The sequence below is a fragment of the Strigops habroptila genome, chromosome 2 (assembly GCF_004027225.2).
Source record: "Strigops habroptila isolate Jane chromosome 2, bStrHab1.2.pri, whole genome shotgun sequence".
NCBI lineage: Eukaryota > Metazoa > Chordata > Aves > Psittaciformes > Psittacidae > Strigops > Strigops habroptila.
Window position 1 is genome coordinate 28,806,342 of NC_044278.2, and position 17,739 is coordinate 28,824,080.

The 17,739-nt window shown below is 45.2% G+C and overlaps 1 protein-coding gene across 1 annotated transcript; it reads left to right on the top strand.

Moving 5' to 3' along the window:
- The first annotated feature begins 1,989 nt into the window (after positions 1 to 1,989).
- IFNGR2 (interferon gamma receptor 2) lies at positions 1,990 to 17,526 on the top strand. Its single transcript, XM_030471693.1, has 7 exons — positions 1,990 to 2,309; positions 7,351 to 7,477; positions 7,963 to 8,138; positions 10,901 to 11,049; positions 12,434 to 12,587; positions 13,908 to 14,062; positions 16,436 to 17,526. The coding sequence occupies exons 1-7, from the start codon at positions 2,240 to 2,242 to the stop codon at positions 16,604 to 16,606; spliced, it is 1,002 nt and encodes a 333-aa protein (XP_030327553.1). The 5' UTR covers positions 1,990 to 2,239; the 3' UTR covers positions 16,607 to 17,526.
- Positions 17,527 to 17,739: the final 213 nt, after the last annotated feature.

Consider the following 17,739-nt stretch of genomic DNA (forward strand, 5'->3'; position numbering starts at 1 on the left):
AGGTGAGAGAGAGAGATCAGCTGGAATAAATCAAAAGATTGCAAAATTTTCCCGTCTGGTTTGACAACGGGAAAAAAACCCCCATGATCCATTATGGGATTTCTCTAACAATTGTAGTAAATATGTGTCTTTCAGTGCAAGGGTAGAAGGAAACCCTGCCTCAGAATTCATGGTTTGAGTTGCTCTTTAATAAGTTTCCTCAGTGAAACAAAAATTTTGTTAATGTATGAAGTAGAGATGCCTTCTGGACCTGCTGTTTTGCTATTTAAGTTTCACAGTTAGAAATTGCCAATGGCTTTCCCAGCTACCTGCTTTGCTGTCAACAGAAATGCTCCACAGTCATGCTAACAGTGCATGACCAAAATTCCTCCACTCGTTTCAGACATTATTATTAAAGAATCTTTGTCGCAGCACAGGCCTGGCACTGGGGAAATCCCAAAGTGAAGCTTGTGGAGCAGAGGGTTTCGGTAGAACAGTGCTGCTTGACTGAAAGAGTTGAGTCACTCTTCCCAGAAGGGTTCAGAAAGAGGTCAAACGTGTTAAGTGCAGAGAAAAATAACTCAATGACTTTAATCTCTAACATCCCTTTCCAGCCCATCTTATTTTGAGAATCAACCAACCAATCAGTAAGTTTTTCAGCATTCACTTTTTTCTTCCCCCTCATTTGTTTGTATTACTTTCTAGTTCTTATAATTTGTGTCAGTTTTAAAAGGCTTTGACTGAGATTCTGGCCTGTTTTAGTAGTGCACCTCCTTGCAAAAGGAGGATCTTTGCCCTGAAAGCTTGCAGTTGATAAAAGCAGGCCATACAGGGCTAAGAGAAAGGGAGGAATCTCTCTTTTGATTGAGGAGGAGTTGAACTACAGTGAAATCAAGTGATTCATACAAGCTTGGAAATCAAAGCTGCCCAGACCTTACCTAGTGCTCTGAGCACAAGATACTCTTGCTGTACTTGCCTGCTTTCCTTTTGTTGGAAATCTGATGGCAGAGGTGTAAACTTTGCTCAGGGAGCCTTCACATGGCCAAACATCACCTATATTAATATTAATTAAAGATGTTTTAAGTACTCTAACTCTGCATGGTTTCCCTGTTGGCAGTTCTGCCGGTCGTAGTTCTGCTGACTGCCCAATCTTGTACTAATCCTAGAATCGTATCATCACACAATGGTTTGGGTTGGAAGGTACCTTAAAGCACATCCAGTTCCAACCCCCCTGCCATGGGCAGGGACACCTTCCACTAGACCAGGCTGCTCCAAGTCCCATCCAGCCTGGCCTTGAACACTGCCAGGGATGGGGCAGCCACAGCTTCTCTGGGCAACCTGTGCCAGTGCTCACCACCCTCACAGTAAAGAACTTCTTCCTAATATCTAATCTAAGTCTCCCCTTTTTCAGCTTATAACCATTTCTCCTTGTGGTATCCCCACATGCTCTTGTAAAAAGCCCCTCTCCAGATTTCCTGTAGGCTGCCTTTAGGCATTGGAAAGCTGCTAATAAAACATGTTTTCTCTCTGAAGTGTTCAAGAGAGAGCATTTTGACTGTTCAGGAGACACACCAAACACACCTCTGCTTCATCATGCTTTTAAGTAAAGTAGTGCCGAAAGCTCTTCAAAACAGGTCTCTGCCTAGTGAATTAGTCTAAAACAATAGTTCTATTAAAATAGTAATCATTTGGGAGGAATGCTGCCTCCCCCGGCACCACCTCCAGATGTTTTTCATTGCAATACCGTGTAATAATTAGCATCGGTTAAAGGTATGAGGTTAGGGTTAACCACGGTTCGGCGCAGCCTACGCTGGGTGCACCAGAGAAAGCTGGGGAACTTTAACCGCTTCATGGCAAGATTTTCTCACATCAACCGCACGCCATAAACGCACCCGCAGCCTTCTGCGGGGCTGACTGCGGGCAGCCGGCGGCGGTGAGGCCACCGCTGAGGTGACGGCGCCGCCAGGGGCACCCCGCCGCCTGCTGGGGCTGTTGGTTCCCGGACCCCGCTGCGCTGGAGGCGGGGCCGAGGGCGGGCTCTGTCTTCCCGGAGGGTGTTGCAGGTTTCACCCTTCTTCAGGCGGAGGCGGAGCAGAGCCGGGACGGAGGGGAGCGGCCGCCCGGCTCCCCGCTATCAGCCGCAGCCGGGGGTGAGGCGGCCCCTGCCAGGTCTGCCCGCCGCCGGCCCCGCTCCTCAGAGGCGGGCGAGCAGCCACTGGGAGCGAGCGGGGCCGGGCGGCGGGGCGCTGCCAGCCGGGCCATGCCGTGTCGGGCGCCGCTCCTCTCCCTTCTCCTCCTTCTCCTCGGCTCGGTGCGGGCCTCAGGTGCAGGTGGGTGCAGCGCGGCGCGGGGCTCGCTGCGGACGGGGCTGGGGGCTGCCGTCCGGGCTGCGCCCCTCGGTGCTTCTATTCCCCTGCAGGCTTCCGGCCCGGGCCTCAGCGGAAGCCTGTGGCGCGACGGCCCCGGCTGGGGCGGCCATGGAGGCGGCTGGGGGGGGGCAGCGGGGCCCGTCCCATGGGTGCGAGAGCCGCAGCGGGGGGGCAGCAGCGGGGAGAGCGGGGCTGTCACGGGTTTCATCCTTCCCTCACGCCACCTGTGCCTGGCCCTCTGAAGGAGGACAAGTCCAGGTGTCTCCTGCCCAGCCCGGGGTCGCTGCTCCTACAAAATGTGCCGTGGTGTGGGCTGCCTCTGGCTCTGCTGCCGGGCACGGGGCAGGAGGGTCTGTGGGAGAGTGGCTAAAACCTGCCCGGGTTCAGCCGTGAGGGGGATTGGTGCGGTGTAAGTCGTGTATGTGGCTGCAGTTTGTGATGTGTCACCCGTTCATCAACTGCACTAGAATCATAGAATCACAGAACCAACTTTTCCGACCAACTAGACCTTTAAGATCATCAAGTCCAACCATTACCCCAGCACTGCCAAGTCCACCAGTAACCCATGTCACTGAGGGCCACATCTACACATTTTTTTGAACACTTCCAGGGACGGTGATTCCACCACTTCCCTGGGCAGCCTGTTCCAATGCCTGAGCACCCTCTCTGTGAAGAAATTTTTCCTAACATCCAATCTAAACCTCCCCTGGTGCAGCTCAAGGCTGTCTTGTCCTATCACTGGTTACTTGGGAGAAGAGACCAACCCCCCCTCGCTACAACCTCCTTTCAGGTAGTTGTAGAGAGTGATAAGGCCCCCCTGAGCCTTCTCTTCTCCAGACTAAACACTCCCAGGTCCCTCAGCTGCTCCTCATCACACTTGTGCTCCAGACCCTTCACCAGCTTTGTTGTTCTTCTCGACATGCTCCAGCACCTCAATGTCTCTCTTGTAGCGAGGGGCCAAGAACTGAACACAGTATTAGAGGTGTAGCCTCACCAGTGCTGAAGAGGGACAATCACTGCCCTGGCCCTGCTGGCCACACTGTTGCTGATACAGGCCAGGATGCCATTGGCTGCCTTGGCTGCCTGGGCACAAGCCAGCTCATGTGCAGCTCCGTCAATCAGCACCCCCAGGTCCTTTTCCACCGAGCAGTTTTCCAGCCACTCTTCCCCAAGCCTGTAGCCTTTCGTGGGATTGTTGTGGCCTAAGTGCAGGACCTGGCACTTTGCCCTGTTGAACCTCACACCACTGGCCACAGCCCATCAACCCGGCCTGTCCAGATCACTCTGCAGAGCCTTCCTACCCTCCAGCAGATCAGCACTCACACCCAACTTGGTGGTGTCTGCAAAATTACTGAGGGTGCACTTGATCCCCTCATCCAGATCAATGACAATATTAAACAACACTAAAAAACCTAGAGCCACCTCCATTCGATTTTATGAATTGACAGTTTGGGTAGGAATGGATATAGACATATATCCATAATGGGATATATGCTTGCCATAATGGGGGCCTTGAAAGCTAAGCTCTTCAGGTTGGGTCTGAGCTGTAGCAGATGAGTATGTAATCCTGGCTTCGCTATGTATCCCAGCAAGTGTGGAATAGCTGCTGTGACATGTCTTGAATTAGGTATGTGTACACTGCGATCCTTATTCTGTCATGCAAGTGCCTCCATGAGTTCAGTGTGTCCACTGTCACCTTTTGTTCTGTTCATCAAGGTCTGGCTGACCAGCCTGTGACTGCTGAGTTCTGTGCAGCTCTCTGGCTGTTTGGGGGTAGCTGACTTTCCAGGCTTGTAGTCTGTGGATGGACGCAGGAGTCCAAATGCCCATGGGTGGGTTGGGGCAAGCCGGGGGGACCTGCTGCAGTCAGTGTGGCCCAGTCCCATCCCAACTGCAGCAGCAGGATTTCCTAGGGAGCTGTTCTGGTGTTTGGCTTGTGTGTAGGACCTCCTCCCCCTCTGTGCTCTCTTTTGTAGGCACAGTGCACCATGTTTCTTCTGTTGTAAATGGTGATGCTACTCTTTAAAATCTGAGCCAAAGGAATAACCAGCTGTTGTTGCCTGTCCCTGCCTGGCCACACACTTCTGCTGTTGACATTATGCAGGCTTTGGTGCTTGTCTGACAATAAGACAGTTTAGTACCCTAGAATGACAAAAGTCCATTAACACACACAGCCCCTCACCCCATTTACCCCCCATCGACTTCTTTTTTGACAGCAAAATGATATGTTCTCAGGCTGACGCAGGGGAAGGGATCAGAAATCATTCAGGAGCGGGAACGGATGCTGTGAAGCTGATGGCTAGGCCAAGCTGAGCTGCTTTCACTTACTGTAACTTGTGGCTTCACACTACTGTGCAAAAGCTTTGACTTGTGGTTTGAAGAGCCAGGAAGTCTCCGCATCAGGAAAAAAACAATCTGAGTGTTGTTTGGCAGATGCTTTAAAAGAACTGGTTCAGCGAGACCACCTTCTGGAGGGAAAGGAAGGATGGGGCGGTTCTGCCTTCCCCTGGCTGACGTGGCTCGGGTTTTTCTAGGATACTTGCATATATAGGTGCTTTTTTTCTGAACTGTGCATTTTGTTGCTTTGGCTCACACAAACTGAGGATCATTACAGAGTACAGTGTGTGATTCCAGCAATTTCAGTAACTTCCCTTGTCAACCTGAGATATCTAACCAAAATATGGATGTGTTCCCTTGGTGTGCTACAAACCCAGCTCCTCAGTACAGTAGTAAGCGCCTTGTGGCAATGCAGAGCCATAGATTTGATAACTTTGTCAGTGTTTTTTGAAGCTGGTAGGGGAAATGCTCTGTTTCTGAATGCTAATATGAAGCAGAATAATCAGTGTGAAGTCCTGACTGAGGAGAGCATGGACCAGCTGCCCTCATCCTTCATTGCTTTTTCTTATTTTTTTTCTTTTCTGAGAGGAGAAACCCAAAGCCATTGCTTGTGTTTCGTTCTGACAGCTTTCTTGATGTTTGTAAAATCAGTTTCTATTGGATGTCTGAGTGCACAGATTACTGATGGTGTGAGATACCTTGCCACATGCCAGACCAGCGGTAAGAGTGCAAGACAGAATCAGTGTGTCTGGAAAGTGAAAACTTTTCTTCAATGAAGAAGATATGCAGGAGATTAATAGTTAGGTAGTGTTTATAAGGAGTCTCAAACAGGGTTGCAAAGCTTGACGATCCATCTGTAGCCTAAGGCAATGTGTGTTTACTTCAGAGCCCTAATTAAAAGTAGTGGCTAAGAGGCTAAGGAATTAGTAACGTGCCTAATTAAAACTTTGAGAGTTTAACCTGGTTATTTTGTAAATGGGCTTAGGGTTTAATGAAACTTTATGAAGATTCATGTCATCCCTTTCCTGTACGTGGGGGATGTTAAGAGCCTGGCATGATGTCTCTTCCCAAAGATGGCACCATCAGCATCAGTGTGCTGTCTAGTGCTATGTAACAAAACCAGGTGTAGAAATCAAAAAGAAAAAACTTTTTAACGTTATAACCCCAGCCATATTTTAGGAGATTATTGTCTTAAGAACAAAAACTAAAATCTTGTTATGTGGGGTATCATGTCGTGGTTGTCTTTGAGCTTAAGACCCATTGACCCCGTGTGTTTAATGGTGTAAGGGGATCACTACATAGACAAATATGAGTCAAATACAGAAGGAAAACCTTTCTCTCTCTTAGGACAGGCAGGCAGTGAAGCCATTGCCCAGCAAGCCCATGCAGGCTCTGTCCTGGGAGGTTCGGGACTTGCCTGGAGAAAGCCCTGAGAAGCCAGTTCTAATGCCAGAGCTGGTCCTGCTTGCAGCAGGGGCTTGGACTAGAGAGCTCCCAGGGGCCCTTCCTGCCTGAGTAACTGCAGGGCTGTGGTTGGAAGTGTGCGGCTGTTTTGGTTTTGAAGGCATTTGATGATTGCATTTTTCTGCTTTCCTCACCTCAGCCTGCTGGTGGAAATCATAGGCTCTTGCTTTTGGCTGTCCCAGTTCCTGACCGTTGGTCTCCATGTCTGTCAGTGTTTTGTAGTTCTCCAGCCTGCTGTTTTGCCCTGTTTGCTAGCTAACATCTCCCTCCAGCTGCTCCCCCACCTCTCCTCTGGCTTTCTTTACTTCACCCGCCCCCATGTCTCCAGCCTTTGGTTCTCTGCCTATTGCTCAGCTGCTGTCCATCCGTCTGTCCTTCCTTTACTCCCTCCCTATTCCCCCCTTCCTCCCCTTGTTTTTCCTACCCCTCTGCCGCCAGCTTGGTGCCTGGCCTTTGGCGGTCCTCCAGTCCCAGTAGACAGCTTCCTCCTCCACCCTGCTTGGGTCAGGAGAGAAGTGACTCTTCTGTCCTAGAGACACAACCGTTTGGTCTCCAGATCTGTGTTGCTTGCCTCCTGACAAGCTGCTCGGGCATGACTGCAGTCTTTGTTCACACCCAGGAGTTCACAGCATGACCAAATTTGGGTGGACATTGCTACTTGTAGAATGCATTCCTCTAACGGAGGTTTCTGTTCTTTTCTACATTCTGAAATTGGTTTCAACACTGACAAAACTCGAGGCTTGCAAGTGGAATGGTGCTTGTGAATGGCTTGAGAAGGCTTCCCACCCCCTTTCCTGGAAAGTTTCAGTGAAGTGATTCCCACGTTTTCAAACAAGTTAGCAGGAGGCAGATGGGGATGAAAAATGTGTTCTGAGTTGTTAACACAGTAAAATGTGAGATGCAGACAATTTAAATAGATGAGCTTTTGTAATGGGGTTTAATTTTTTGTGCTGGACTTGATACTTTCAGTACTGTGTTCGTATGGAATAAATAAAAGTAGTAAGTTGCATTCCAGTGCTTTATGGATAGCGGGGACTTAAATGTATTGGTACGAGTGCAGCTAGAAATGGAATGAGGAGGAATGGTTTTGCCTGCAAAGCAGTTAAAATATAATAGATGGTGAAGGAATTTAGAGATCAAAAGTTAGCTACAGTGTGCTTGAATGTTTCAATAACTGTTTTTATTTATCTTCTTACTTTAGAGTCTTCTCCCCATTTACCAGCACCAAAGGATGTGATGATTTATTCCTATAACTTTCGTAGTTTGCTGAGGTGGTCTCCTGTTGAAGTGGACAGAGGCTTGGTGCTATACACAGTCAATTATAAAACGTAAGTAAATAGTTCTGAAAACAACGAAACTGATTTTGTTCTAATCCAGTAACACAATTAGCTAAAACAAACAAAACCAGCCAAACAAAACCCACCTAAAAATGAACAAACACAGAAATAAGAGATTTGTCTATTACAGATGCTTTTATGTATACCCGAAAGCAGATTCTGAAGCCTGACAATCTCTTAGCCTGTGATATGTCCACTAAACTGAGAAAAGATTGAAGACCTGAAGTGCACCCAGAAATATTGCATAGTTCCTTGTGGAATTTTAGCCATACCAAATTCTCTCTTGCTAATTTTAATTTTCCCCAGATCCTGAGGAGATGCAGGCGCTGAAAGGGCTGGGGAATTCAGATGGCATGAAAGTGGTAGTTTTGTAACACATTCTTTTGTCCCAAAAATTGTCTTAGTGGGAGTGATTATATTTTAGGTTGTTGCACAGTTCTGCCGATGCTTTATTTGTCCTTTGCTTTGCATTGCAGAGGGGCCTTCAACAAGTGGGATGAGATGAACTGCACCCGGATCACGCACACTGAATGCAGTCTCCCCTGGTCGCTTAAGGAGCGGCGCTGGACTCTTGTTCTGCGTGTGAGGGCTGAGCTAGGGCAAGTGACTTCTGACTGGGTGGAAACAGATCCCTTTGTGGCAGAGAGAAACAGTAAGTGCCGTTCATGATTTCAGTGTCTCTCTCTCAAAGCAGATTTCTTTGGAAAAAAAAAATCCTGTTGTCTGTTGTAGACTTTTTGACTCTATTATGTACAAAAGCCAAGTGAGAGAACTGTAGGTGTTCAGCGAACAAAGGCCACAAGGCCTCGGTGTGTCGCTGGGAAACTAATAATGCTTAATTCCTCTGAAGTGGGGTTAGCAGAGCTCTTTTTCAATAGGTATCGAAAGAGAAACAGATGAGTTTCCTTGGGTGGTTGAGCCTTATAAGAGCTACAACATTATCATGTTAGAGAGTTTTCCATTTCCTTATTTCCCCACTTAGCACTGTGGCATGCACACATACGCTCCCTTGATTTTTGGTGGTCTGAGTACAAACTACCTGTTTCTGTTGAACAGATCCCTTTTCTAAGAAATATAAACTGTCCTGACTACAGTGTAGAAGGGTCAAGGTGATTCGTAGAATGCGTTAAGAACTCACCAATGAAGTTTAAGTTGACAAGCAGGTATTCTGGGAGACACAGGGGATATCTCCTCCTGAGGTGTCTTGTTTAATCATCAAACAGACCGTGGTTATATTGTTGCTTAACGCACATATTCATTACCTTTCCGGTAAACATCACACATATTCATTAGTTTTCTGAGAATCGTTTTACATAATTCCACGCCCATTTTCGCATGCACATAACAACGTGGTGGTGGTCTTTGGTGGTCGTTTTACTTCTTCCAACAATCTTCATCACTTGGCTGTTCCTTGAACTCTTGTTCTGGTAGTCTTTGAAGCATGCGCAGTAGATAAATGCTTACAGCAGCTTAATTAGTTCAGTCACACTGCTGATGTGAGTGATTTCTCCTCCTCCTACTTATCAATTAACTTAGCTACAGCACCTCCAGCACTGATCTGCTAGTTTCAGACACTCTTTATCTACAGTCCTGTTTTGCTTACAATAAATCTTGTACGAAGGTCATAAGGTTCTAAAACAATGTCAGCTACAATGATTTATCTTATATGAGGATCCTTACATTCTTTTGGTTGGGCTCTTTAGGTTTGGAAAGTTTTGTTGTTACGTCAGCAACCACTAGTCTGGTTGTGGCTGATTATTATGAAATATTCACCTAAGAGACTTTCCATTGCTATTGTGACAAAGCCACCGAGCTTAATGTTACTTAGAACTGAATTTTCTTATTTACAAAGGATTATATTTCATTTTGTACCTCCTTGTCTCAAAGGGCACACATTAGATCCTGTTAAATGTATGAACAAGCATATTGTTGTTCTCTATAAGATCTGCTCTTTGCCTTGCTGTGATTGGTTACAGGATTAGAAGAAAGTAAATGTTGAGTTTAAAAACACCTCTGAAATAATAATGAAGCAGAGGAACAGATTTATAAACTCTTTAGTTCAAGTTCTCCCATACCTTGTGAGGAGCAGTGGTAGCCCATGCTGCAGAGTATGATGCTTTCCCTGGTGACTTCTGTTATAAATCTTGGATTTTCTCTAGTAGTAAAGAGCACAGGGCTGAGGAATTGCCCAGATCCTGCACTGAAGTCTGCAACTGATGTATCTATAGCTTGTGGTGCAGGATTGTTTAGGAGTGGGATCCCTTAGGGGTTAGGAGAGCTCTGGGCTAATGGGAATACAAGACAAAGCAGAGGCTTGGTGTGGGAAAGATGTTTGTGTGTCTCTTCCTTGGCGGGGGAGGGAACATTATGTGATTATTCCTGTGTGACTGCCCTGGAGATCAGTTCCTGGGCACCAAGACCATTGGCTGCTCAGTCAGGCTGTTCTCTTCCTTTAATGTTTGGCTCAGTCCCACTCGAGAGGAGAGCTTTGGGAATTTCCAAGGACACACAACAAGGCGTTTGCAGTTGTACAGCAACAGGAAGTAGAAAGAAACCGAAATTTCTCTACCAATATAAAAAGATCCTGGGGACAATTTTCTCTAAAGCAACAGCGGACAGAGCAGGTTCTGCTGGTTTTTTGAGGTACAGCAAGTAACGGTTGCATGCAAGGATTGATCTTTAATAGTTACCCCTCTTTAGTATTCAAGCAGCTGTTAACTACTCTAATGTGTGCATGAGTGGGGTTTTTTGAGATGCTTTAGAAATGCTGATAAGCTTAAACAGGTGAAAAAAGCCAGGATACAACAGCTAGATGACTAGTGACCATATATGACCTGTGATCACACAAGCTTCTGGTATTAGGACTGACAGTGCTTTATATAATATTTTTTGTGATTTAGACCTTAGAGTACTTGACTAAAGGAAGTCGTCGTCTTTACCCTATAGGGCAGATGGAGACATCAAAGCAAGGAGTGCTTTGATGCAGTGCAAAGAGCAGAAACTAGTTACTGCTCTTCCAATCTGTTGACCCAATCGACACGGTTTTGGTGAATATGGAGTATGTGGCAGGCTAGTTGAAGGAAAAAAGAAAGAGGAACAAAATGGTATCACCATTACTGCAGATAAATGCAGATACATTCTAGTGAATATTTACTGAATTTCCAGGTAAAGGTAACAGGAAACTTTTTAATTGTCTAGTTTCACTTATGCTTTCAAGCCTTTTTGCTTAGATTTGTAATGAAGTAGATATCTTAAATGCATGAAGTAGATTGGAAAATGTTGTATTCCCCTTATTGAGAAAAAGCTGTCAATATTTAGCATGTTTGCTGAGACTATCAAAGTAAAGCTGGAGACAGTACGAGGAGCTGTCCTGCATGCCAGACATTCACTGCTCTTTCTTTCTTTTCTCTTCAGCTACTATAGGGCCTCCTAAAGTGAACAGCGTGACTGTAAGCTCTGACTCACTTCTCATTAGTGTCACACCCCCGTTCGGCTCTGAAGCAGGATACTCTCTGCAGTATCATGTGTCCTACTGGGAGAATGCTTCAAGTTCTATCAAAAAAGTAAGAATTCTAATTTACTTTGTTCATAATGCCTTTGTGATTAAGAGGTACGAGTCAGTGTCTCTTGAAAACCAGCAGAAATGGAGGAAGAAAACTCTTTTTTTTTTTCCTCTAGCGGTGCAGGGTCACCATATGGTGGCTTGGAGAAAAGTGAATTTGGTTTTGGCAGAAGCATTGCATGTATTACAAAAATTTCAAAACCATCTTCTTTTCCTCTGTATGTAGCAAAGGTTACATTACATTGCAGGTCAAGGGGGAGAATCTGCAAATTGTCAAAGGCGGCTTTAAGATTTCAAAGTTTGCTTAGGCAATTCGGAAGACTCTGAAATATCCTTCCTCCTTTCCTGTGCTGGGCTTGTTTGTGCTGGCAGCTTCAGTCACAGGCTGCTTTGGCCTGATGTCACCTGCTCCTAGGGCAGAGAAAGGCAGAGTTATTAGAAACATGCTGGGGGCAGCCGGGATGAGCCGTTCATATTGAGACTTAGGGGTGCTGGTCTCAGTGTGCGCTTACGCTGCTCTGTGGGGCCCTGGTAGTCGTGTTCTTGACAGGCCAGCATTGCAAGGGAGGAATTCAGTTACATTTAAATAAAAATAAAAATAGAGGAAGAAGATTCAAAATAATGTCATTCTCAAGTCAAATGTTAAAAAACAGAAGCAGAAAAAAAGAATTTCTTTAAAAAAACCCTCTGTTTCAAAGACTGCTAAATCTGAAATGCCTCACTTCCTTCCTCTCTTGCACCAATGTGTATTTTTCTGACACGACTAAAATACATTCATGGTTGAGATTCAGACAAGCGGTTACTCTCGTATGCTTCGGTAGGCCTCCCCGAGGCCCTTCTCCCAGCCCCTCACAGGTTAAAAATAACCAAAAGACTATGCTGGCCATGTAGAGACTGGAGGTTTTGCACTGCCCGTCAGCTGTTTTCCCCTTCAGCAGAAGGAGCTGAGGTGACGGGAGCTCTTCACTGACTGCACGCCTGTCGGTCTGCTCTGCTGGTGGAGAGGCACTTCTCATGGCTTGTTTTTCCTTCCCCCTCCTATGTTGCGCTTGCTGCCTGAGCTGTTACAGAAGCTGCGTCAAAACATCCAGCAGCACATGGTGGTTACAATGCGACCTTGCTTCCGTTCTCGTGCCTCTGCTGTTCGTGCTCTTCCAGACGGTTTCACGTGGTCGAGCTTGATTTCATTTAAAAAAAAAAAAGAATTTTCAAATGCATTCAAGTAGGAAAGTTGAAATATATTTCACTGCTTCTCTTGTTTGGGAAAGCTGAATTATGAAAAATAAAATCTTTGCTTTTTGAATGAGCAAATTGAATCTGGGGAGAGGATTTGTGTTTAAGCAGGTCTAGTTTTTACAGTAACACTTATTTTGTCTTTTTAACAGGAGAAAAAGATGAGCAATACACTATTCAAAATCAGAAATCTGAAGGAACTGACCCTCTATTGTTTTAGAATTCAAGTAGAATTGTTGGCACATCCAGATTACCAGTTACTTGGACTGCAAAGTGTCCCAGAGTGTTACAGAACTACAATCAGTGGTATGAATCGAATTTTGTTACATTTTTCTATGTATTGGGATGAGTGTAGAACATGAGTCTTAGCTCACATAACTGTTAGTCTTATCTCGTGTTACATAGCCGGGTACATACCCAGGGTAGATTTAGATTAGACACTAGGAAGAAATTCTTCCCTGTGAGGGTGGTGAGGCACTGGCACAGGTTGCCCAGAGAAGCTGTGGCTGCCCCATCCCTGGCAGTGTTCAAGGCCAGGCTGGATGGGGCTTTGAGCAACCTGGTCTAGTGGAAGGTGTCCCTGCCCATGGCAGGGGGTTGGAACTAGATGATCTCTAAGGTCCTTTCCAACCCAAACTGTTCTGTAATTCTGTGATTTTTCAGGAGTGCTAAGAGAGCATCACTGATAGTTGTTCACAGTTGTCACTAATGGCAAAATAATGAGGAACTGTTCAGTCAGTAATTGAGGGTCTTCATTGTCCTCTTCTCCTTGTCCTTTTCCTTTGTAAATACTGCTGTGGGTATTACTTGCTAGAAATATGCAAAGAAAGAAAATACAAATACTTGGTCTTCAGAGGAAGCCATTGATGAAGGAGACGGTGTTGCTCTTGCAAATCCTCTCCCTCAGCCACTGCCTGCTGCAGGACAGGAACGTCCCTCTTCTCTTTGACCTGCTTCCTTCTCTAACGTGTTGAGTGCCACGTTTCTGTAGGAGATAAGTGAGAGCAGGAGGGCACGTGCAAGGTAATGGAGTTTGTTCCTCTCTTGACTCCCTCTGTGTGACCACCAGTGCCAGACACAGCCCATCTGTAGCATGCTTTTGAAGGCACTAGAGGATGTGTAGATGAAACCTGCTTATGCAGTTTCTGAAGCCCCACAGGAGCTGACCTCCCGGGTAGTGTTGATCAAGCACTTGCTCGTGAGTGCCAGAGCTGTGATGTTGGAGTGTCTGATGCCCCCTTGGCTGAAAGGAGGTGCATGTTCTGAAAGAGAAGCCGCTGGCAAGAACAGCCCTTGCTGGCAGCTTGAGGGCGGAAGGACAGACTGCGCTCCCTGCCTGCCCTCTGGCCGCCAGCAGTGATTCCTCCAGCTCTGCCCTCACCCTGCTGGTGTGTCAAGCAGCTTGAGCTTGCCTTAGGCTGTGCGGTTAAGGGGAGGCAGCTCATGAGGGCTAGTGACTGCCACATGGAATCACTAAACAAGCTACTTCTGAACACACGCATATACTTTATACTTTGATTACCTAGTAAATTTCAGCTTGCTGTATATTATTTTACATTTGTATAAATATATGTATAAATATGAACCTGCCATATGTATATTTGTTTTGTTTTTTCTCTTTTTCAGAGGCAAGCAGAGTTGGATATATTGTACTAATATTTGTTTTGGTGTTACTTTTCGTAAATCTGGTAGCAGTTGGTTTGTTATTTCTGTGGAGATACCACAAAAAAATTAAATACTGGTCTCAGCCACCCTTACAAATCCCGTCACACTTTGAAGAGGTACGTGGAGATGTTTTATATTTCTCTCCCCTGTAAAAGACAGCGATGATCTTGGAGTGAATATGAACGAAGCTGTATGTTGTGTAACGGAAACAGATGTAAACAGCTGACTTACTTAGTGCAAACTCTTACTTTTCTCATTTATGATCCCCCATTTTATTCCTCTTCTACTCAACTGAATTATTTCTTTTTCTGTGCACTAAGATACAAATGCTGCTCTAATCCTTTTACAAAACCAAAGTAAGATTCTCTGTTCCTTAACTACCCCTTGTCCTCCCCTTTCGTTGCTTATCTAAGTCATCAAGCCTGAAACAGTTGCTCTCTGGAAGCAAAAAGCTGTTGTGTGCTGCAGAACACATACTTGGGACCTGGGTCTCAGATTAACAATCAACTAGGGGAAAGCGAGCACTGATGGCTTTAAGAGCAGGGACTGCCTTGAAAGCTTTGCAGAGGACCTTCTTGGGCTTTATCTTTTTTTTTTTCCCCTGTAGGTTTAGCAGTACTCAGATGAAAAAGTCATCCTGGGACTTTATTCTCCTTGTAGCTCACACGTTTCTGTACTAACCAGCATTGTTTCAGTCCTGTTCATCTTCCTCTTTTTAGTGTTTAAACAGGAAGTAGTCTTTAAGCCAAGTTCCCAACTTCAAAGTCCTTGTTTAGCATAAATTCCATATTTTTTAAAGCTTGTATTTGTTTGCAGGTCTCTGAGTATAGATCAGTTCTTTGTATACACTTGACTATCAGAGTAGTTCCTTGTACTATGGTAGTTCTGTGATCGTGGAGCTGTTTTTCCAGATCATTACAGATGTGAGGGTGAACGAACCCAGACTTTTTGCAGACCCCGGAGTAAATAATTTTCTCTCTCTCTGCTACCTCAGCTACCATTTGATGGGGCTCAGGGGAGGCACCTATAGCACGTATCAAGCAAAGCATAGCTCACATAGGAGGAAAAAGAAAAAATCCATGTACAGTGTATTTAAACAGTGAAGTATTTCATGCAGAGGACTCGCCAGAACAGAATCTGTCATCCTGTGTTCTGGAGTAATTGTAGTAATCTGGAAAATAAACAGAATTTTTTATAATGGTTATTTCTAAAAAGGATCAACCAGCCTGGGGCTTCTCCTCTTCAAACACAGGAGTTTGCTTATTTTAAGGCAGTTTCATATGTACTCCTTGAGATGTTCAGAAAAATCACATGCTTCCTTCTTTTACAGAAGGATCTGAGCTCTAGGAAGCAGTTTAACTGCAGAAATGCCTTCACAGAGCAAAACCAACTTGAGGTTCATTTATGTCTTGAATTTGTTGAAGTGGATGTATTTGAGGTTCCCATATGAAACATTTGGGTTTAATACACCTCAAAAAAGAAGCCCATTGCTCCTTAGCCATTAGCTGTGATTACAGAGAAGGTGGTGCCTTAATTAAAACTAAGGTTAATTCTGTCCCACAACTGATGTGACTTGAGCTGCTGTCCCATCTCCGCTAGGTTATGACACCTCCTACAGTACAGAACAAGCTTTTGAGTGAAACTAGAAGCTACGTCTGTCTTTTAACAGTGTGAAGGTGTCTGTGTTCCAGACATTTGTTTTATTTCATTTTTAAATCAGGAAAAAAATGCTCAATGGCAGGTAGGTTTTTTTGGTTCAGTACCTGAAGATGGCACCAGTTCCCTGTGAAACACATGAGCTTAGTGAGAATATGTGGAGAATATGTGGAGGTGGCAGGAGAGACAGAAAGCATTTCCTCTGGCCTACATTCTTTTCTAATGCTCCTTTGATTATGCGTTCATTGTAAAGCTGATGACTTAATTTTGGAGGAATGGGGAGCAGAAGGCAAGTCAAAGCAGGAAGTAGCTACAAGAGAAGCAAGTCACTAGAGATTGCTGGTTCTAGTATGTAGATCTGACTTGCCTGGCACTGAACAAAGCAGAATCTTGGCTCTCCTTTGCTACATTAGTGCTTTATAGACAAGCTGTCAGTTGCTAGATTCCTGCAGTTGGAGGATGTGTCTCCCCCAGCAGTGTAAATAAAGTGTTTTCTTCTGTGGCTTGGTCTTAACTCGTAGGACTTTGCTTAAGTTGACAGGAAAATAAGATTAGCCAAAAATTACTAAAAAAGAAAAATAGGAAATGCAGGTGGCTTTAACTCACTTCAGTGGACATCTGCATGATTGATTTTCTTTCTCCCACAGAAATAAGGTATTTTTAAACCTTCTCCTTGTTCAGTGTAGCTTCAAGGAAATCCAGAATGGAACATTGAGCAGCTCTCACCGTGAGTTCTGGTCTGAAGCAACTTGGTGGTACCTGTTCTGTCTGTAACTTGTAATGCGCCTTTTCAGTGGCTATATACCTAAACTGTTGTTTCTGGCTTTTCCCAGTATTTGAAGGACCCGAACACGCCTGTTCTAGAGGTGCTGCACAGTTACGCTGAGGATGATCCCGACAACTTATCTGTTGTGTTTTGTGGCGAAGGAAGCCAGGCCCGTGGCAGCCGTGTAGCTGGTGAGGCTCACTCACGCAGCATCTCCAGTGACAGTGACATAACTTAAGCGCAGCCTGGTGCGAGTGCCTGTACCGAGTGCTCACGGAAGCTCCTGCCCAGGGGTGGTGCGTGTTGCTGCTGGCAGGACACGATGAGCTCTGGACAAAATGCAGCCACTGATGAATCCTGAGTGAGACGTTGCTTCCTGGGAATAGCATGGACCCTGAGCTGTTGTTCGAAGGGCTTCTGCTGTGCTACACCAGCAGCTATGCTTTGCCAAAGAGACTTAAAAGGTGGAACATGAAAAGGAACACTAAATTGCCAGCAGACAGACAGATGGTTATATTAACATCATCACATTTCCCACCCCAAACTGAAATAAATTTTTGAGAACTAGTGGCACTTTATGGTGGGACATAGTACAACCTGGACTGTTTCAGTGAGTGAATAATTGCACCAGGAACTACTTTCATAGTGGCTTTTGTTTTGTTGCCTTATTTGTTAAGTCAGTGTTAGCGCTCAGTGTATATTATATCCACCCCAGTATGCTTTTCTGAATCATTCTAGGTACATGCAGGTTTCTGTGACAGCTTCTCCCCTCCAGATAAAAACAGCAGTCTAATAAAAAAGAAATGGTACTTTACTCTCCTCAGCAGGAACCTGTGCAAAAAACAAGTCCCCAGGAACGACCTCCTTATTCCTGCCTCCTAACACTCATGAGAAGCATTAATCTTTGCTACTGCAGTGAGACAGTTCTTCACAGCAAAACAAACTTTAGATAGATACTTTTGCTCTGAATTTATAACACATATTGGTAATTATCAGACACTAAAACCTCTTGTTGCCTATCGGCCTAGTTCTGCAAATGAGAAGTTGACTGAGGGTTGTGGTTTGAGTCCCTTAAAGCAAATTAGAAGTTAAGCCTCACATCATAGTCCTGTGGGGCCTGGAAGGTGTCTAATAAAGCACAAATGAACCACTTCTGTACTAAAAAGATTGGTTTTATTTGTTTGATTTTTTTTCCTGGGTTTGATACAAGATGTTAAAAGAAAAAACTTGTTCATTTGCAAATGACTTGCTCAAGTTACCTTGGTCTGTTCATGACCTTGGCCACCATCTGAGGTGCAGGCTACCTGGGGTAGTGCTGTTCCGCCCCTTCCAGGAATACACAAGTCCAGCATGAAACATCAGTACCATTTT